Below are 22545 nucleotides of genomic sequence, written 5' to 3'. Positions count from 1 at the left end.
GAAGATAATGCTCCTTCATGTCTCTAAATGATGAGGTTGCTGGCCTCTGTATCCAATTGAAAATATTCACAGCGCTGCCATTTAAACTGTGTTATAATGTCATCCTGCTGTATTCCAGGTTTTAAGTTGTAAAAATCAACAGGCAACAAAATTCTAGCTGACCTATTGATCCCCTTTTTAATACGATAAGACGCCATCCAAAGTTAGCTTCCATAAACGTACTAGCTTATATACAAATTGGTAGGGAACTGGCTGAAGTATAAATAGTAACCAGTGGAAGTGTTAAACAAGAATAAAGAAAATGCACAACTTCCTGGCTAGCATTATGTTAGCTAGAAATGTATAATTTTCTTCTTGTGTTTGCAACTTTCTTGAAGCATTTTCTATTTAACTAGTTAGCTAGGAAGTTCATTCAATCTTAAAGCCTATTAACATTTGGTAGTGTTATATAATACAGTAGACAATGCATACATTTCTAGTTTATGCAAGGCTAGCTTACTTGCTTTGTAAGCCAGAAAGCGGTTGAATGCTAACATTAGCGGTTTTCTAAAGCTGTTTTCATCCACGTATCCATGCTGTTTGTATCCATCTCCTGAAAGTTTACGTGTACAGAGATTGCAACGGTTGCGTGCATACAGTCTATGCGGTTGTGTACCTATCACTGGGAATAAAAATCACCACCCCCTCCTTCTCCCATTCTCCAGATTATATCCTGTCCAAAAAGTTGCACATTCTCCCTTTCATGATCATGGAGGATTTTACATGATAATGATTTAAGAGACAGTGAATACATACAATTTATAACCTGGATTACAGTTGTACAACATATCACCAGAACTTGAGTTTCCCTTCCATTGCAAAATGGAGAAAATTGCAGGAAATTATGTCAATTTAGTTTCCTGCACCTGCAGGTGTCCGTGCTTTACGCTTAACATGTGTGTATGCACGTGTGAAAGACCATCATCCATCCTGCAGACACATGTAGCGTCTGTTTGAGCATGTGAGGACACGTGAAAGAAAAGCCTCGAAGAATGGATGAGCATGATAATGTGTGAGGGACTATGACCACAGCCACTTGAACATGTGTAGACAATGTCAGTGCTAGTTTTAAAACCACTTCTCAGAGGTAAAGCTGCTCTGGCTGTTGACACTGTCTAATTGAGAATTAAGTGAGCAAATGTTTTGGGCTGGCTTTGTGCAAAAATTAAATTAAAACAAGAAAAAGGTGGACAAGGGGAGAAACAGTGTCAGTGTAAAATCCTTTAATCATAAAAATTAAACATATTCAGCTACTGGCCCTCATCAGAGTTGGTAAGTGAGGTAGTTTGTGTCCAAATAAACGATTTAGATTCTTTCTTTTTAATAGACATGAAAATCTAGCATGCATGTAACTTAGCGTGTTGCAGGCTGGACTCGCAATCTGTCTCGATTAGACTAGGTAAGATCAACGTTTGAATTAAACACCATAAACCTAGGAATATTTTGATGACAACTTAATATTTAAGCAAACCTGAAACCAATTTCTAGCTTTTTATGCGGTATTGTAGCTTTTATGAGAGATTTTTGTGTCTGCGTGTATTCCATAAAATAGCCATATCTCAGTTAAGATCGTCTGCCTTGAGTCTCACACCGGTGTAACTATTCATTTAATAATCATTGTTTTCATAGAGAATGAGAATGAGAATAGAGGGGCCATGTTTGGACCTCAACATTAAAAAGTTCAAATTGAAGATGGTAATTTTAAGACAAGCCTCTGCGTCCAAAAATATTTGATAACTACATACAGTATATGTTTGAAACTCAGGAGAACCACACATATTCATGCCACTTCATATTCCTCTACATTATGTGAGTGATTATGTTTCTGAGTAGGGCACACTTATGCTTATGCCATGCTGTCAAGTATAAACTGTGGTCCTCTGCATGTTCTTATTGGTTTCTGCTTGATGTTTACAGGAGCAGGAGAAGCTGCTGGCCCAGAGGAAAGTGCCGGGGCTAAAGAGTCAGCTCGAGGAGTTCAAGAGCGCCCTCTGTCAGCTGCAGGCTCAGAAACAACGCCTCCAGACAGAGGTGGGTGACATGAACACGGCGATAGAAGGTGACCTCGTGCCATTTCAGACAATGTTTCTGTCAAGGCTAAATGGATTTCCACTTGAAATGACACAACACCTCTAAGGCCATCTCATACTTACGTTGTGAAATTCACTAAAAAAAGAGTATTTCTACACGGAACCCAATGCACATGTAATGTTTTCTCATTGCCCTTTTTCTCAGAAAAACTGTCCAAACAAAAATATATAATGAATTGACTATTAAATATCATAAAGAAAAAAAAAAATATATTCACATGGCTGGATCCTGTAAAAAAATTATAGTTTTTTTACAGAGACTCACATAGACAAAAAATATAATGATATAGATACATAATGATACCATGATTAAAATTCAAAATAAGGAAATTTTATTATTTAATCATATTCTTTCACCTATATTTTTATTCAGTCAAATATCCATCAATCATTTTCTGTGTCAGGTGATAAAAATGTCTCTAGGGTTAGGCTTGCATGTTTTTGTTTTGTTTTTAAGAATATCCCTCCAAGGGAGAGAAATGTTTGCTTTTGTCATTGCCAGAGGTGCTGCTTGTCATCAGGCAAGGCAGGCAACTGCTCGGGGCCCCAGGCAGCGTTTGAAAATGTGCACATTTTGCAAAGACAATAGCAAACCTCCTGAAGGGAGCACTCACTCTGCCGAACGCTGGTTGGAGGGCCCCCATATTGAATTTTGCCTCGGGCCCCAACAGACTCTAGAATAGCCACTGGTCATTGCACTTTGTCTTTATGTATTAATTAATATTTATGTCATCTGACAGAGCATGGAATTGAATTGGCCTTTATGTTGCAGCTTCAGATTTTCAAAATGGCAGATGCTGCAAAAGAACCATTAGATGTCAGCCTTGCCCACTTCTTTTTTCCTTTCACTGTCATGAGTAATACGCACTGAGACCATGTTATGTATCATAACTGTTAACTCCCTAAGGGTGTTTGTATTTCATTTTACCACAAATTCCTAATAATTATTTCTTGTCTGTTCATACCCTCCTTCAGACCACAATGTTGGAGCAAGCCATCAAAGGTACACAGGAGAGTTACGACGATGAGATCCAGATGTACAATGAGAAGATTGAATCTCTGCGTAAGGAAATCGAGGAAGCTGAGAGGTCACTCGAGAAGTTCACCAGTGAATGCCGTCACCTGGCAATGTACCAGACATCTCTTGAGAATGAGCTGGAGAGGTACAAGAGGATCATCGAGAACGAAGATAACAGGTAGGTTGCCTCTGTGTAGTTACACATAAAGATGCGCTGACATGGCTGGGCATACAAAGCCTGACTGAGGTTAAGATAAACAGATTAGGTGTCAGAGAAAAGTATGGAAAACAGTGCTCCTCTGAAGGCTGAAATGATTGCTTAGAAACAGTCATTTTGACCCCCAGTCATTAAAGAACAAGCAGTACATAAAACACAACTACTGTTAGGATTAATGACTTAAAGAGTAGAAAAAAAGGACACAATGCAAAGCTGCAACTTCAGAGGTAAACTCTGCCCTGGAGATTATTATCCTCCTCATCTGATATCAACATCATATATAATTTATGCACACCTTTAATTTTTATCGCAGCATTTTTGCACTACCCACCACTGCACTGTTGTCTTATTTAGTCTCGTACATATAAGGCTTTGCTGATTTTGTGTTTATTGTTAATATGTAATGTTATAGTTTTCTTACATATACAGAGATCAGTTCAACAAAGTCAAATCCCGTGTAGCATGCATGGCCTATAAAGCTCAGGAAAAACTTACTGGGGCTTATAGGCATGTTATTGGGGGGGTCAGTGAAAATGTAACCATGTAAAATATTTGACTAGCTACCCAAATGTCTTTAAATGCTCTACAAATATTATTTTTCTTATTTGTGTTTTGTTTATCTTCTGACATGGTGATATAAATGATGTTTAACGGCCTTTACTGTTTACAAAAGGGGTACAAGAGGGTCATCATTGAACCTCCTTAAAAGCAGTGTTCATCTTATAAACAGTAACATTTCAATCAATTTTGCTCTTAAGAATGTCAATATTTAATTACAAAAATGGCATGGTAAAGTTTCATTATAAACACATTACCTCCATATTATTTAAATTGACTGTTAGCCAGAGATGAGGTCCCCTTTATGGACATAAAAAGTTTACATACTGTACAATCCAGTACCATCCAGCAGATGGTGCTATGTGACAACAAATGTATCTCTATTGCACTTGCAAAACCAGCAAAGTGATGTTGTTTTTTTCTGTCAGGTAAGATTTATGTTTTCACTATTTAATGTTACGTGTTGCTTTCTTGTCTTTTAATTATTATTATTATTTTTTTTAAAGACTTCTCTCCCAGACTTCTCGCATAGCAAAGCTGCTCAGTTGGATGTTTGACATTTCACTGCTCTCTTCCCTGCAGGTTGAATTCAGCGATAATTGGCACTCCCATAACACTGCTCACGACTAATTACCGCTACACTCACACACCCACTGCATCCAGCAGGGGGAGAGGTAAGGTCACTATAAGCACATCAAAATGAGAAATTACTTTGGGTGCAATCAGTTGCAAATGAGACAAGTATTGGCACTCTCTGTGATATCTTGTGATGTTGTTTTTGTCTTAGCATCGCATACCATTTGGGTTTTGGTGTATATTACTGTTATGTTTATTCTTAAGTTTTAGCTCGTTGACTGATGACATTATGTTTGTGCAGATATCACCCTGGCAATTCAAGATATCACAAGCATCAAGCCCCGCCAGAAGATTCTGGCCAAGAAGGTCTTTAAGAAGAAAGAGCTGTCCCCAAAAGACGTGATTGACAGCGGCCAGGAGGAAAAGAATGGCGGAACATCTGGAGAGGCTCTGGATGAAGACACAAAGGGGATCCCATCTGAGGAGGTGCAGGTGCAGGAGGAGAAGGTGACGAGAACCGAGTACAGACCAGTTCTCACCGGGGTTTCTCCACAGGACGTCCCAGATGGAGCTCAGATCAGCAAGGCCTTCGACACTCTTTGTAATATCGTCAGAGACAGAATGAGGAAGTACAAGAAGCCAGAGCCAATTGCTGACTTCTACACCAAGGGTCGTTACGTTCTTGTCACCGGTGACGGCAGCTACCCAGATCCCTGCTTCTACACTTCCACGCCATCGGCCGGACATGTCATTGTCACAATCATAGATGGAATGATGCCTCCATACGACCCTTTTGGACACAGAACTCCCTCTCCCACACCTCCTCAGCCAATTGTAGACCCAAGGCCCCTTACCCCCACCGATCCTTCTAAGGGCGGAGAAGGAAAGGATGATAATAAGGGAGGAAAGGGTAAAGACAATGGAGGTAAAGGGAAGCACAAGAATGTAGATCCTCAACCTCGCCCCAAAGATCCAAGCCCAGTCCCTCGACCCTCTGGCCCAGGCTCCACCCCCAAAGATCCCACCCCGGCTGCTAATCAACCCAAGAAAGACAAGGACGACAATGGCCCAAGTGGGCCAACTCCAAAGCCTGCACCTAGAGGTGCCAGTACCAGCTCCAGCTCCAGTTCAAGTACTAGCACCAGCACCAGTTCTAGTAGCTACACCCCTGATGCCATGAGCTATGAGAAGGTGGAGGTGGTGGAGTCTGTGGAGAAGTTCTCCAACGGGCACAAAATGAAAGGTTATGAGGAGACTTCCATGGTGGTGGAGACCATGATAGAGAAGTCCAGCAAGAAGAAGCATTGAAACTCCACCAGGGTCCTAAATGGTCCGGGACAATCCTGATGTTGGTATCAGGCTACAAAAATACAACTGTTCCTGAACCTTCTGTACCAAGATCAACATTCACATTCCTGCTCTGATACACACTCCTCTTCCTAAAGCTTGCGATCTCTGGTCTTGCGTCCAGAACACATTTGGCTGGTTCCAGAAATACTGCTGTTGTTGTCCGACTTAATACTTACGCGCATGAGAGTCCTTTACTGTCTGAAAACTTGGAAAAAATAAAACTGAAGCTCCACCCATAAAATTCACAAGAAAATAAATAAAGAGTAAGTTGTGCCACCCTTCTGAACTCTGTCTTAGAACTCCAACTTTCCCCTTTGAGCCCATTTGTTTAATTGGATGCCACTGCCTGCCCTCAGCACAATTTTGCTGTGTATTAATTTTCTTTGATATATTGAATAATAAAAAAGTGATTCAAAGATCAATTGATGTTCTGTTTGCTTTTAGTAAGTAATGTACTAAGCACAACACAAGCATATGACAGGAAAGGTAATACAACCATTTACTCGTTTGTATGTTCTCTAGACTTAAAAGTTCCATACTTTACTTTTAAAAGGCCACTAGACTTTTGGCTCATTCAACAATATGTAATCTATTTCTGGCAGGATAAGAGGAGGTAGAAAAAGGCATTGATGATCTCAGACAGGAAATAATACAGAGAGAGAACGAGGGAAAGTGTTAAGTGGAACTCTGAGACACCCTGCTGAATCAGGATAATTGAGATAAATAGTTGTCCAATGTGCCAGAAAGTTAATCATCATTTCTATTAAAGCATTTTGCTAACAAATATTTTTCACTCAGCTCCCTCTGTCTTTGTGATATTCGGGTAAGATCTCCTTTTCTGCTCTGAAACCTACAATAACTCTTAATGACCACTTGGGGGCAGCAGACATGAGCTGTAACAACATCGTCCTGACATTACCTATGAAGTTTACATGGCAAGCTGAAAATTTAGACATACACTTGTGCAAAGAAACATCAGCCTTTATTTGGATATAACTAATATTTACCTCTACTTTGAGCTCTACATCTGGCTTTAGTAAGCTTAAAATGTTTGCCAACTACTGTAGCTATGTCTTGTCTGGCTAAATACTCCACTGGGTTCATGCTTTCGTTAATTTTCAATATTTTCTGGCCTACAAAAACGGACTGCTATCATTGGAAAAATAATCTGACAAGTGCAATGAAAGTGAATGAAATTATTTGAGTTGCAGGCTGGTAAACCAAAATACTGAGCTGAAAGACGTTGAAACGCTCCTTTGACGTGAAGTGCAGATTTAGGAAGAGAAAAAAAAAACTTCCAGATTAGATGTCAGATATGTGATGATTGGGATGATTTATTGATGTTATATGTTGCAACCTCGACAAAAATACAAATCTGAAAAGTTACCTTGGCCATAGTAGCTCCACTCTTCACAGGGCAATTTTCCTTGAATGGACAGCACAAAAAACCTGTGGAAAGACTGAAAACCCAGTCTGTTACTGTTCAGTTTATGAGCTACTTTGAAAAATATATGCTTATATGTTGTTGTTGTTGTTGTTGTTTTTTCCACCAAATGCTCCGTCTTTGGTCTTAAGCATTGTTTTTGTCTGAGATGTTTTTATCCATCAAATATGTAGGAATCACCTCTCTCTCTCTCTCTCTCTCTCTCTCTCTCTCTCTCTCTCTCTCTCTCTCTCTCTCTCTCTCTCTCTTGCCCTGATTTCCGACTCCATCCACTGTCCTCTTTCTCTAATGGGACTATAAAGGGTCCAAAAATTAATCTGAAAATGGAATCTCAATAACATGCATGTTGGGTTGGGTAGTGTGTTGTAAATCACTCAAGTGCTTTAATAAAGAGCTGAATAGATTTATTATAGTATACGTCAAAGATTATGAAAGATGAACCGAGGACCACAGGCTGCAAAATAAAATACATATTTCCTTTCTTAGTTTATATAAACAGTGCGTGTCACATAAAAATATCATCAGAAAGAAGTATCACTGCTCTGTTTGCAAGATAATAAACTTTAAGTAGAATGACACAGAAAATCCTTTACAGTCACAAACTGTACAACAGTCGGCAGAAGAGAGGTGCAGGGCAGTCAAAGCAAGAGCATGAAAGAGTGGACCGTGTTCCGTTTTTGTACAGTTCTGTGGAGTGTCAAAATTCATGGTGAGATAGTTTCATTTCTCTAGAACAGTTATTAAAAGTTACACTTGAATGATGGTTCCATTACACACACGTTCATCAAAGGTTGGGGGCTAATTGAAACACTTGAGAACAAAAAGCGGAGTGAGGAGGGGATAAGAGGTAGAAGAAAAGGAGGATAACCATCGAGTGAGAAGAACTGAGGTGATGCGTGTGAGATTTAGAGACAGATTTGAGCAAGATTGCAGAGGGAGAAAGAGAAAGATTTGACAACATGCAGATGGGTTTTTTTTTTGTTTTTTTTTAGTTGTTTTTACTCAGCAAGCTCTTCAGACTTCTCTCTACAGCTTCATCCAGCTCCTCCTCCAGCTCCTCCTTTTTAGACATTGCCAGTTTGGACTGATAATCACGCACTATCTGGTCTATATAAGGGGCACTTTGTGTTCCGTGCAGCATGAGAGTCCACTCCTTCAGGACCCCGCGCTGTGGCTCCTCCCCCTGAAAGCCCACCTCCAGGACCCAGGTCCCGCGGGGGTCCTCACCCCAGGTGTGGGTGGTCATGAAGGGCCACTTGTCGAAGCCCACCTTGGAGTCGTCGTCGCGGGGTCTTCGGCTCAGCAGGATGGACTTTGTGCCCATGGGAGAGGTCATGTTGATGTTAAGATCGCCACGGCGGCTGGCGTTGACGGTGACTACCGCCTGCACGTGCTCCAGGTAGCGGACAAAGTTGTCCTTCCCCTGGCAGGCTTCAGTGTTGATGGCTAGCACCAGCCTGTTTCCAGACTGGATTTTACTGGAGAGAGAGAGAAACAGGTTGAACTGTTAAAAACTGTTCAGCAGAGAGACATGGAAAAGCCAAATATTAGTGTTTAAAACGTCCAAAACTCCATTAACTGGAGGAAAGAAGACCGCATTTTGATTGCTTCCCTGTGGTTAAACTTCAAATGGCAGATGTAATAACTTTTTTCTTTCTCCCAGTGAATTTCAGCCCAGCTCTCTTTTGAATATCCAAGTAAATACAGTACTTGACCTATTTTTTCCTTCGGCAAATCAAGGCTCCTTTTGAACCTGCTCCCTTATCGCACAAAAGCAGTGATGATTGTCATATCTTGGCGCTTTACTGTGTAATTTATGTCTAGTGGTGGGAATGAAAATAAAATCCTCTGCTATTTGGAGCCACACACGCTACACATAGGCCTTCATTTCTTGCTACCAGCTGTTGATCATACAGAGCCTTTCTTTACGACCAGTTTGTCTTCAGTGAGAGCCAAATAACACACGGGCTGATGCTAATCATGGTTTTCAATGTAAATGCAACGAATAACTAGTTGTCAATCATCTAATGAAACTATAGAATATCAAAAAAGTGTCACACAATCTTGTTGGAAGTTTTTAGGACCCAGGTAAGCATCTACACAGGTTAGCATCCAACAGAATTACAGAACAGAGCAAATCTGAGTGGCTAAAACGGCAACTTCTTAGCACTTTTGTGCGATGAAAATGGAAATCAATGGGAAAAAGCAAGTATTATCATGAGTATTTAAACATAGACAGTAAAACTACAGCCTGCTATGTGGATTATACTGTCAACCTGCAGGGAATTGTTTATTAGAAATTAATCTGAGGCCTTTTGTTAAAACTAGAGGAGAATTATTTGTCCATTTCATAATGAACGTATTCTTTTTTTTTCTATTGACCCGACTGGATTTGTTCAGAACAGAGAGTAAAAGCAAGACGGTCTTGGTATTGTTACTGCTTTGTGGATGGAACGGCACACCGTCATTCCCATCTCTTTGACTGATGGAGGGAACGAGTGGGAACACAGCAGGACAGGGGTGGTGGCCAAAGGCTATATGAGGAGGCTTAATAACAGTGTGTGAGTTTGAAGCTTGAACTGCACACGGTGGGAAATGGGGGCATAGAGAGGGAAACGAGGACAAGAACCAGAAACTGGAGTGAGAGAGACGAGAGAGACGTGTGGAACAGCGCTCGGTTTGAAAAATGATTAATGGAGCATTATGATGAGCACAGCCAGGCGAGTGCAGCGGTGAGCTTCTTAGCGCTGATGAAACGAATTACTCTTCCCAGAAAAACAGAACAGTTCACAGCGGGGTGTTTTACAGGGAGTTACACCCTGAAATGCTCGGTGAGAAATCTGACATAACCAAATATTAAACTCTAACAACATGGCTCTTCAAATGTATTCCATCTTCAAAAGTACAATAATGAGTTTTAAATTTCGATGAAACAAAATACTATGTGTTACATATAAGGGACTGCAGTGTGGTTAATTAATGCTGTGTCGCCTCACATGCAGAGGGTGCCTGGTTTGAATCCCCATCATACACAGCCTTTCTGTGTGGAGTTTGCATGTTCTCTCAGTACCCCCTCGTACTTCAGCTACCACCCACAGCCCAAAGGTCTGTATGGCAGTCCTGTGATTGACTGGTGACCAGTACAGGGTGTACCCCGCCTCTCGCCCAACAACAGCTGGGATCGGCTCCAGCCCCTGAGACCCCGAACGGCATAGGCGGTATAGATCAAGGGTGGAGAAATGTAATAAAGTAAAACAAAGTTAAGTCCTAACTTTAATACATTTTTAAACTTTATCTCTGTGAGTTTAGCTAAATCTGTGAGTTTTTATTTGCACGTAATTAATTATTGAACTATTTTCCAACTTACAGCATGTTTTTATTGTAATTGATCTCTGTGAGTATAAGTCTAGGAGTTTTACTTTGGACCATAAAGTGAATTTGTGCGCAGCAGGAGCACAGCTCCCATCCGATAAAGAGTGTGAGTAATTACCACAGTGGGTCATAGAGCAGGCAGAGGGATGCCACTGAAGGGCAGCACCAGGGGAGATTAAAACAACCCCACAGCTCACAGGGGCCAATGCATGCCAGCTCCACTGGTAATGAGAGGTTCTCCTCCAGCGAAGTAAGCCACAGCCAGCCAGAGCAGCCATCAGATCAATGCTGAGCGGTGCGTTTGCGGGGCTGTGGCTATGTCGGTGTTTATTGCCTCTCTCTGGTGATACACTTTCATCAGAGGTGGGCTTGTTGTAATTATATCTCAACCACAATAGAGGCAGCACAAGCCCTGCAGTGCAGCTGTGAAAACAATGAACTGATGAATAATATCGCACAGCTATTAACACAGCTAAGAGATAGCTTGAAAAAAAAGAGATGCTATCTCTATTATCATAAATACTGCTTTATATGGTATTTGTTTAGATATTGATATTTTGTTCATGGCTGAGCAGAGTGCTGATGTCGCTTTCTGCAAATTGGTCTGTTTGATGTCCCATTCAAGCAAACACGTTCCTACCCCCTTTCTTTATCCAATATAAATGTTGTTGGCCTTGTGCTTCAAAATATGATGATCTGGGTACATCTCCAGGGTCAGTGCAGCATATGCAGGCCTCAGCCATCAAGTTTTCTTCATTAAAAAATGCTACACCTGGTTAGATAATTAAACTACAACAGTCAACAGCAATAAACAAAAAAACATTTGGTTAGATTTTCAAGATAGAAGTTTACAACAAACATTTCTAATTTTTTTGGAAGGGGGTGTGTGTGCAAAAATCATTCAAAGATAGTTGGTTAAAATGGTCAGATGGTCAAAGTGAGCAAAGGTTTGGGCAAAATAATGACCTGCTAGGACTTTTGTTTGTAGTTAGGTTAAGGGGAAAATATCATGGTTTGGGTTAAAATAAGTCCAAATGAATGTGTGCCTGTTGAGTTACTTAAATAATACTCTCCTGGCTGAAAGTCCCACATTTGGAAACCATCCATTTTTTTGATTATGTCAATGACAAGGCGGCATTTTTTGCCAACTGTCCAAATATTATGAGGCAAGCTCTCTTCGACATTTAAATAAAATCTTAAGGGGTGTTCCTTTTTTATCTGGCCTTAACTCAAGGGAGACACACACACACACACACTCTGACACATAGGGGATTACTTTCACTCCATGCTGTCGTGACTGCATCATCCGTGGAGCACTGATTGGAGAGTAAAATAAGGATCCTGGGGGGATGATGGTGGCAAAGCCTGAAGAGACAAACCATATACAGCCTGTTGTTTTATCTACACCTACGCGTTGACATTTCCACAACACAGGTGAAAGCTGCAAGTTTACATCCACACACAGAAACACCTCAACCTGGAATCCCTTCCTAGCTGTCAGTCAGGGTAATTGACAGTGTTTCCAGGGCCCGCCATGCTGGGCCATTTGTGGCAGTCTAATTTAAGGGAACAAGAGGGTATGCTGGGGGAAATCAACAGTCATCCCTCACAGGAGTGGGAAGCCTATGGACATGATAGATGGATGGATAGCAAAACCCTGTTAGGGTGAGCAGAGGGGGGCAGGGGAAAGAAAAGAAGAGTAAGTTGGGTTGGAAAGTAAAGACGGGGATGGAGGCTAGAGGCGTATAGTGAAAACTGAAAGCAGGGCTGTTAATGGAGAAGAAGACCAGAAGAAGATAGTTAATGTAGGTGAGGGGAGGACTAGATGAGAAGACTTAAAGCTACAGCTACATCTTGTTTTGTGTGTAATTTATTTTATACAAAAATAATAATAATAATCAGCTTCTCTATCAGTAAAGAAAACATATTCTCCACTTCAAACAACCAGACAAAGCATTTTCTATTTCCCAAATCAATAAGATGTATCTTTGATTTCCCTCTAAATGTGGATCATGCATGTATTTATATTTATGAAACTTTGATTTGAGCAAGGCTATGAAATTAACTGAACGGCAGAATTTGCTTTTAATGGGTTCACAGCACACTTCTGCAAATCGTGTGCTAGACTGATTGTATTCTGCACTGTCACAAAATCATGCATGTTGGTACCGACCATGAACTGTAGCTGCAAACAGGACATGTAACATTAGCTCAAATAGCAGCAAAGTAGGCTAAAGGCTAAATCCAACTAAGTGCATATCATCTGTTAAGCATTAGGCCAAATCAATTTAAACAGAAAACTTTAACACTAAACTTCTTACTTGCTCAGTAATATCCAATGTACAGTAATAGTTATACCATCGAAAGTGTTGTGGAATTGTAAGAAATGTTCAAGGGTAAACTGAAAATAAATCCATTCCATTTTCATTTTCATTTTCTAGTTAAAAAACAATAACACAAGATTTATTTAAAAAAAACATTCAACAACTTTACTATGGTTAGTTACCATAATACCCATGAACCAAAAAAGCACCTGTCAGGATCACAGTCTTTCATTATTTGTACAGGACCATCAGACAGACTGAGCAGCTAATCTGAATATGATAGGGTTATGAAGTGGACACTCCCATTGCAGATGTTTTATTGAATTAACCCTTATTGGAATTACCCAGTAATTAGATGAGTGTGTCTCTTAGGCTCAGCAGTGTTTTCCTTTCAACATCTCGGTGGGGACAGCTTGAAATTTCCAATAGGCAGAGTGCACATGAAGTGTGCAGAATGTATAGCCAAAATGTGACTCACTGGGTATCCTGAATGGAACCGGCTACACAGTGGAAACGCTCAGGCACTGTTTTCCATTCATTGGCCATTTTCACCATCCCCCCGGCATCCAGCACACCATAGCCAAACAGGTGGTTAAACTCGAGGCCAACGCCGTTCCTCCTCCACTGGTGCACCTCGTCATGAAGCTGGTTCCTCTTGGAGGTCAGGACTGACAGGTGTTGCATGTCTCTCCAGGACAGGTTTGGGCTGGGGGAGACAGAAAGTTTACATCATAAATTTAAGCAGGAAATATCAGGTTTGAATGAACTACGTAAGAGTTACTTCCCAATGTGGTGTTTATCATTATTAAAGAAATTAAGACAATTTAGACTGCCTCTTGCACTAAGTCTGTAACCTGTGCAATTTTGTATCATCCCACAAGTGAAGATGTACATCAGGGATGGGCAACTTTGGTCACAGCAAGGGCCACATTCATTTAATTTTCACTGTTGGAGGGCCAAATTGTAGGATACAAAATCGATTACAATCATTTATGTCTCAAGTTTAACTCGACAAATACCAGTCATCAAATATTATTATGAACATATTTCTGGGTTTTATGATTTTGTGGCAGATTTTGTCATGTTTTCTTCATGTTTCCAATTAATTGATATATAAATATTGACCTTAGGACCACCTTGAGGGTTGATGGGGGCCGCATGTTGCCCCCGGGCCGCCAGTTGCCCACCCCTGATGTACATAGTGTGTTTATTTATAATTATTATGTTATTTAAGTATCTATTGTCAGTACATTTTTCCCTTGTATTTTGATGAATTTTGTCCGTAACTTTGAGCTGTTGCAACTACATTTCCCTAAATGGGGGATCAATAAAGTTGTATCTTATATTTTCTTAATAGTGACACCTTAAACCTCAAAGGGCACTATCCCGCTGTTGGTGCAGCAGTAGCTCAGTTTATGTTAAGGTCCGGGTGTGGACCATTATATTGAAGTTGGTCTGGTAGCTGGAAGTCACTGCCCTTGAGCAAGGTATCGAACCACCAACCGCTTTGGTGCGTTCCCTGCGTAGCAGTGTGTAGCAGCCCCACTCTGACATCTCTCCATTAATGCATGTCCAGATGTCATGTTTATGCATATGTGTATCTCTATAACAGAGTGTAAAACCAGAATTCCCTCAGGGATTTAAAAACAACAACATGCTCAGAAAAGAATACAAATGAACCATTAGGTGATTTTTATGATTTGTGCCACCAACATATAGTCTGAAATATAGAAAAGCTGTGGCAGTTTTCCCAGCTGGTACAGCGGAGGATGTGACTAATAACTGGAAAAGTCATCACCATTCCATAAGGTTCTGGCCTGATCAGCTTTGTCAAGTTACAACTTTAATTGTGGACGTAATAAAATTTCCCCACAAGGTGTTGGTGTAAGTAAAAAATATTCAACGTTTCACCAAGAAGGCAACAGGAATTTGAAGTTCTTGAAGAGATTTCTGCCTCTAACCTAAAAGGATTCTTCCTTTATGAAGTCCAAACAGTTAGATCTCTGTGAACAAGGTTTATCTCTGCATGTTTTGGATTATATAACACTCATAGTGTCTGTTCTTTGAGGCACAAAGATCCCCGTGTTTGTGTCTCCCTCAGTAACCTTGGCTGTGTGTGGCGACAGCTTTGTTCAGGCTGACTCATTCACTCCTGCTGTAGGATGGTTTTGAGTGTGTTTGGGCAGTAAAAAGGCCCGCGCACTCGTCCTAACAGCCTCGTGGGTTATTTGCTGCCGGAGAGGGTAAGCATCCGCTCCTCCTAATAGCGACATCATTATTGTGTGTGCAAAGCAAACAGTCATATCTTTACTCAGCTCCACTAGCAGGTGTCACTTAATGGCAGTGGTGTCTTGTAAACCTTCAATGTCAGAAATGAAGCATCTGAAGGGAAAGAAGAGTCTCCTTTGGGATTATGGTAATACGCAGGGTTTTAGATTTTCATACTGGTTTAATTATGCTTTGGCAGATTCACTAAACTGCAGTGTATTTTAGCTATTTTCTAATCTACACATAATAAGCTTTTCTAAAATTCACAAGGATTATAGAAAAAAACTGTTATTATACATAATCAACAGATTTGCATATGCTTTGCTTACACCATTAACCTACTTACATTTTCAGGAGGTTGAGATAATTTCATATTGTAGAGTATTTCATTCAGCACATTTTCTTCACTGCATGCTTTTAGGCGCAGAGATAGCTCAAACATAAGCACTCACCTAGCCCATCCAAACAATATATAATCTGCATTTTTAAACTTATTATCACGTGGTGTGTGTCGTTGGCCAAGCCCACAGATTCGGTACTTTGTGTTAAACAGAGTACTTTACTTTTCATTTGACTTGTGCAATAAATAAGCAATCCTGTGAAAAGTTGAGAAATGATCCGTGCTTTTAAAGGGTTCAGAAAAGGATGGAGAATTTGAATAGAAGGATATGAGAAAATATATTGACTTAAGAGGTCAAAGACATCATAGAGTAGGGATATAAAATCTCAGGGTTATATTCAGCAGCTAATAAATGAATAGCCTAAAAAAACTCTTCTGTCAAGTCAAAGGATATCAAAATGTAATGGTTAAAGGCATGTTTTTCTGGTCTAATTCAACTCTCTGACCATCGCAGGAGTCAGATGTGAAGCATTGTTATGTTTTGTACAGACAGAGGTACTGCAGGTTTAAAGAAGGGGGAGTGGAGCACATACTTAGCCTCAATAGCCAGAGCGAAGACACCGGCTGCTTCTGGAGCTGCTGCTGATGTCCCAGAGTGACGCAGTGTGCAGTTCCCATAGAGGTCTGTGGTAGCCTGAAAGGAACAATATAAGGGAAGATCAGGACAAAAATGCATCTTCAATATCAATACAATAATACCCTCCCCTGAACTACATATTTCACAGTTTTTATTGGAGGGATAACCCCTTGAGACGCACCATCTCGTTTTCAAGGGGGTCATTAGATATGTGCTGTAGAATGACTTGAAACTCAAGGAACTGGTGTCATTAAATGTCTTTAAATCTAAAATGAAAGACCTATAGGATGTCGATGTTTTTAGCTGGTGGTGCAACAGAGTCTTTTAAGGTACATTTTTGTGTTTGTGAATTGTGCTTTGTTTCCCTTTGTGTAACTTTTGTGTTAGTGCTGCTGTCTGTCTTGACCAAGTCTTCCTTGAATCAGAGGCTCTCAATCTCAAAGGGAAAAAACCCAGTTAAGAAAATGTTTTACTAGTCCAACAATACTCATTATGGTGGCAAAACACAGATTGCTAACATTTCGCTAGCTTTGACTAATATCACCCTCCACAAGCTAGGTCTTACTTTTAACTGTACGGGTTTTCAGGGAGGAGAAGTGGTCTTTAGAGGAGCTGGGTAGGAGAGACTCTGGCGCAGACACTCTTGGCAGCGATGTGGTCAGGAGCTTTTGTCCCCCAGTTTTTCTGCCTTTTTTTTGTCAAGATTGCAAGTTTTTGTTAGTATAGTTTGGGCTTGAGATCACCGGTACTCCTATTTTCCTTCTTTTGGTTTCTTTGGGTTTGTCTTTTCTTCTTAAGGTAGTTTCGGGGAAAGATGCCACTACGACCAATTAAATGGTTGGCTCGGCACCTTCCCATCTTTTGTTCTTTTTGGCTTGGTCTGCAGCCCCTTTTGTTTATTTGATTCCTTATTTATCTTCAAATCTGTGTGGCATCCTTATATGTTTTCAGTCTCCATATTTTGAGCCTTGGTGTAATTATTTTGGTTAAGGAGGCCGTTACATCTATGTAGGGGTTTCTTTTAAATCTTTCTTTGAGTTAATATATACATATGGGAGGGGGAAGAATGGGTGTTATTAGGCATAACAACTATATCACATCATATGTGTCTTATAAGTTGCTATTGGATGCTTTTAATTTCTGTCGGGATCAATTAAGTATCTATTTATCGCTCTGTCTCTATCATTATTATTGATTATCTTCCATGATATTTTACCTCATTTCTGATTTCTGAGTTTCTGATCAGTGCATTGACTGGGATACTTGTTCGATACAACCATGTTTCAGGCTGTATGAGAAACAGGACAACATCAATATGATCCTCTCATTACAAGTTTAAAATACAGATAAGAAAAGGATGCATCTTGTCACGGTTCGGTGTGTAAAACAAGGGAGGTGGACCCAAGTGCGGAAACCAAAGATATTTAATTAAACAAAAAGGCAAAAACTAAAACTTTCTATCAAAATGTCCAAACTGAGAAAATCAAAAAATTGACAAGCACTGAGAAACACTAGGAAACACTGACACTGCAACATACGACAAACAACCCTAGCAACTTACAACACACAACAGACACGGAAGGGACGAAACACAGAGACTAAATAGACATAGGGTAATCAGACACAGGTGAGACTAACAAGACACAGGTGAGGACAATCAGGGCAATCACACAGGGAAACACACAGAGGCAGGAATACAAGAAACACTGAGGACAACTACAACCTAAATCATGAAACACTAAAGACACACAGAACTCAAGACTCTAACAAAACACACTAGAACACAGAGATACACGAGGATAATAAATTACAAAATAAAACAGAAAACACTGAAGACAAAACTAGGAAACACACAAGGGAAAAACCAGCAACACTAGGGAACATTAACACACAAGGGAAACAAGCAACACAGGGATAAAACACGGAAACTCAAATACAAAACCAAATCATGACACATCTGAGTTTAGAGTGTACACTGGCTAAACTGTAATATACACAAATCAGCAGGCAAGCAGTGTCTATGCTTATTGAATAAGCAATATAATTTGGTGCTTAATTAGAAATAATGACTGATTGACTCAAATTAGATGGAGAACCCTGGGGAAGATCCATGGCTCTGTCAACAGCCAAAGGTGATTTGCATAATCACAAACCCAAACACTGCTGCCTTATACACTAAGCAATCCTTATTACACACAAGCATAGCGAAGGCTGTGGGTCTACATGCTCTGTGTTTGTGTTAGGGCATTCAGTTTTATAATGTTGACCATCAAGGTCGGGCTTTTGCCTTCAGCGAGGAAGCAGCGTCTATCGTACTTCAGCTGCGTCTTAATTGTCTTCATTTCAAAAGATGTCCACTCGTCTGTTTGATGTTGAAGACTCATTATCCTTCTTTTGTCATGAATTCCCCACTGATGACACAGTTCTTTAGGCCTCTTATGGTTGTTTCCTGTTTGTGTCATGCTAAGGTCAATCACTATGTTCACTTCAGTACATCTCGTTCCCTTTGTTTACATGATTTCCACTTGCACACAAAAAAAGCACTCTTCCAATGAAGCACAAAGCAACACAGTCATGGTAAAGGACATTTTCTATCAATAGCAACTAATAAAGGAAAGCAACAAGTCCATAAAAAAAAACCTTTAGTCTCTTAATAAAAGCATCCAACATGCCTGATACCCTGCTCTAGGGTTCTACAGCAAAGTGAGGTCCAGTAATGTGAACAGAGAAGAGTTATTTTCTTCCACCGGAGACATTTTTCACAACATGGCTGGCAATAACAGGCTAACAGCTTCTCAGAGTTTGATCCCTGTTCTCATTCAATCTCCTGAAAGGCCTGGGAAACACTGTCTGCCCGGCAATCATAAAGAAACCATTTACAGTTCAATCTGTGAATAAGGACAATCTTTTTGAAAGACAGAATGTCACCAACAGGATTTGAGACATATTTAACTGCCAAAAGAGCAGAGAAAGATTACGTCGGGGCCCGTTTAACCTAATTTTGATAAGCTTATCCATCAGCCTCTTTGAGACATACACGTGTTCAAACAAACAAACAAACAAACAAACTCACGACGCCAGCCTCTGGATTCCTCTTGCGTCCGTTGCTGAACGTGGATGCCAGGGTGGAGGAGCAGCTCTCATCGTACAGGGCGGTGCGTCCGTCATTGATGGCCGAGTTGATCGAGATTGTCCACATGCTTGAGGCGTAGCCATCGCAGTTGCAGTCATCATAGCTACCGCCGTCTCCTGATGCCCACACGTAGATGCTGCCTTTACCTCCTCGCCCCTTAAAAACACAATCATCATGATGAGAATGATGTCACATAGGCCCTACCTCTTCTTGTTAAGTGAGGCTTACAGGGGTGTAATGAGAGGTGGGAATTTGGGAGTTCCAACTGATTATAGGCTGTGCAGGTGGTGCATGTGTGTGCAAGTGTAGTAAAGTTGTTAGAAATCCTCCTCCAAATGATTGAAAAAACAATTAGGGCTCAGACGAATGCAGGAAAAGAAAATATGTCAAAATATTATGGAGTCATTCATTACAAATACCTCTTTTTAAATAGGACTATCACTACTGGGTTCATATAGAACACACTGAAAGAAAAGTTCAGGCTATGTTTTTGTGCATTCAAGTAATGAGGAAAAACCGAGATCTGGGGAAAATTTAGGTCAAGACAATAAACACTGAAAACTTCTCCATTCAAATCAACCATACGGCCTTCACTCAAATCAAAGCATTCGGGCAAAATGCCTTACTTACACCCCAAGATTCCAAACTGGTTCCCATTGTATGCACTTGTATAGTATAGAATATCCTCTAAAGGAAGAATGTGTGTTCTCAAAGTACCACAGCTGTTCTCTTTCTAATTACAGCAGGTCAAAAGGCAGAACAGAAGTCATGGCTTAAAAATGTATAGCATATACTCTCTGCATATGTAAGCACAATAAAATGTCATGTTTGTTACAGATAGAGTGCCTCGAAACATGAAACAACTGGCAGCATGCGGAGAGCCTCCTCTTCACCACATGCTGCACCTGTTTCAACTAGAGGACGAGCACTTCCTCACAAAAGGAAAAGATCAAGTAGGAGCGGGAGGAGTGGCAAATCCTTCATCTTCGCGGTGCTTATTTATGACGCTCTCTGTTTGAATTGCAAAGGCAGGTTTGAGCATCGTTGAGCTCACCTACTGACCTACTGTAAGAACTTCAAGCCTTCTGTCTCCTGCACTGTCCAAACAGAGTGCTTTCATTTTGCACAATGTCATCTATTAAAATGATCTCTGGCTATTTGCAGAAGACACACAGTGATGTTAAGGATGCAATTTTAAAGCCACTTTATCGAACTTAGCTGAAAATGTGACATAGTGTGCTTCTTTATTTTAAACATTCCCTTTATAAGCCATGTGCACACAATGGGTAGCCTACACAGCAGTTTATAGGAATGATTATTAGAATCTAAGAGGTAGATTGCAGAGTACCTACTTGATTAGATGTGTTTACATAATCAGATATTACAGTCAGATTTTCTCCTACTCAGCCACCCTGCGTGAGACCGGGTCTCTTTAGAGCAAAACCCACACTGGCCAGCACACAGTGCATGATGATTAATCAAGCAAGTAATTGGAAATGACACTGTTAGCATGGCAACTGGTTGTGTGTGTGTGTGGGTGTGTGTGTATGTGTGTGTGTGTGTAAGACGACAGCCCTTCAACCACAGGGCCCACATTTAAGCCCCCATCGTCGCCTAACTTAGCTATTCTATACTCCACTGAAGGGTCATTACAGAAGGCCTCTCTGCTCTAGAAGACCTGGAACACAACTCTTTAGGGGCTAGAGCTACACTGCTAATAGCATTGAGCATCCATCAGACCCACTTCACAAGTAGTCGTAGATGAAAAAGACCCTGAATACTTAAAAGAAACATTTCGACCGGACAGGAACTTTCCCCCAGAGCTGGTCTTTATGAAGTACTTTGTGCGTCTCGACCAAATCTACCAGGGTCTAAATTTAGTTCTGGGGTAAAAAGACCCTGCTAGGGGGATAGTACTTTCAAGGGGTCCAGGACTTTGGAGAACAGGTTCATGCAGCCCCTGCAGTGCTGAATGTCTCTGATTGGTCAGGCACAGTGGGTGCCTCGACAATTTTTTCTAATACACTCCACGAGCAGAAACGTGGTAAAAGATATTGAAGATGCTTTTTTTTTTTAAATGAGAGAGGTTAAGACACAGAAAGGTTTCAAGACCAATGCAGAGCTTGTCAAACACTGAATCTTCTTTTTTTGGAATTTGGACAGCAGTGCCCATTTTAAACACTAGGTGTCAGAGTTACATGTTGCTCCTTTAATATTATGATGAAACCCTCAGCACAGCAGGTGTAAAGTGACTTTACCTTGTTGACGCCATCAGCCATAGCCTGCAGCGTGAGCTCTCTGGGTCCATCCACAGTCTTTCCATCATCGGTCGGTCCCCAGCTGGCACTGTAGATGTCAATAACCTGCGGCATGTGGCTGATGGATGATGCCTCAATGATGTCAGTCATAAACGGCTGGTCCAACATCCTGATGCCTGACAGAGTAATGTCGCCATGTGAATCTAACTTCAAAATCCTCCCTTTTATTGGTTCTCCACAACAACGTCAATATCTAGTCAGTCAAGGCCGTGCAATACATAACACCATCACAACATCTAAAGGCTTCAAATTAGCAGAGACGGTGATGTCATCTACATTTGTGCTCACAAATCAGACAGTCGCTACTCATTTTCTTTTTTCTACTGTTACTCCCAGAGCAAATTTAAAGAATCAATATAAGTTGGAGTCGTCTGGATTGTCCCACATTTCTGTGGGTTCTGCGGTGCACCCTTATAACATGCTTCACTACCAAACAACAACAATGCAGCTCTTCTAACATTTAATACATGATGTGTGCACTATTTCCCTCGGATTGAATTACCTCCTGTGATCCTTTCTTGGGCACATAATCACAGCTTTTATTGACTTACATTATAGTTGGCTCATTGCTATTCCTCTCACTTTCCAGCATGCAGCTTTAATATGACACACACCTGCCACCTTGGAGTTGTAGGCGACTCCCACACCGCAGATGTTGTTGTTGGCTGCCGCAGACACCTCTCCTGCACAGCGTGTGCCGTGACTGTGGCAGGAAAAAAAAGAGAATATATCTAAGAGGATTTGCATGAATTTACATGAATTAAAAAAATGTTGGGGTTATGGTTGAGATTAGATTTTTTTTTACATTACATGCAACACTGCTATTGTTGATTTTGTGTCTGACTAGAATTAGAAATTGTT

General features: G+C 40.7%; 3 protein-coding genes across 3 annotated transcripts in view; 2 read left to right on the top strand and 1 right to left on the bottom strand.

The window, feature by feature from the left end:
• LOC132975382 (filensin) overlaps positions 1–6134 on the top strand; it is a 10580-nt gene extending 4446 nt beyond the window's left edge. The window contains exons 5-8 of the mRNA XM_061039891.1: positions 1957–2070; positions 3105–3325; positions 4505–4596; positions 4800–6134. Coding sequence (XP_060895874.1) covers positions 1957–2070; positions 3105–3325; positions 4505–4596; positions 4800–5806 — 1434 coding nt within the window. The 3' untranslated portion in view covers positions 5807–6134. The remainder of the gene's footprint in view (positions 1–1956; positions 2071–3104; positions 3326–4504; positions 4597–4799) is intronic.
• gtpbp2a (GTP binding protein 2a) overlaps positions 1–22545 on the top strand; it is a 432981-nt gene that overhangs the window by 359960 nt on the left and 50476 nt on the right. The window lies entirely within an intron of this gene.
• pcsk2 (proprotein convertase subtilisin/kexin type 2) overlaps positions 7675–22545 on the bottom strand; it is a 29707-nt gene continuing 14836 nt past the window's right edge. The window contains exons 7-12 of the mRNA XM_061039892.1: positions 22299–22387; positions 21625–21800; positions 19307–19522; positions 16190–16290; positions 13467–13694; positions 7675–8770 (exon numbers count right to left, since the gene is read on the bottom strand). Coding sequence (XP_060895875.1) covers positions 8281–8770; positions 13467–13694; positions 16190–16290; positions 19307–19522; positions 21625–21800; positions 22299–22387 — 1300 coding nt within the window. The 3' untranslated portion in view covers positions 7675–8280. The remainder of the gene's footprint in view (positions 8771–13466; positions 13695–16189; positions 16291–19306; positions 19523–21624; positions 21801–22298; positions 22388–22545) is intronic.

The sequence above is a fragment of the Labrus mixtus genome, chromosome 6, assembly GCF_963584025.1.
Source record: "Labrus mixtus chromosome 6, fLabMix1.1, whole genome shotgun sequence".
In the NCBI taxonomy this organism is placed as follows: domain Eukaryota; kingdom Metazoa; phylum Chordata; class Actinopteri; order Labriformes; family Labridae; genus Labrus; species Labrus mixtus.
Note: the sequence above shows the minus strand (reverse complement) of the source record. Positions and strands in the feature narration are given on the sequence as shown.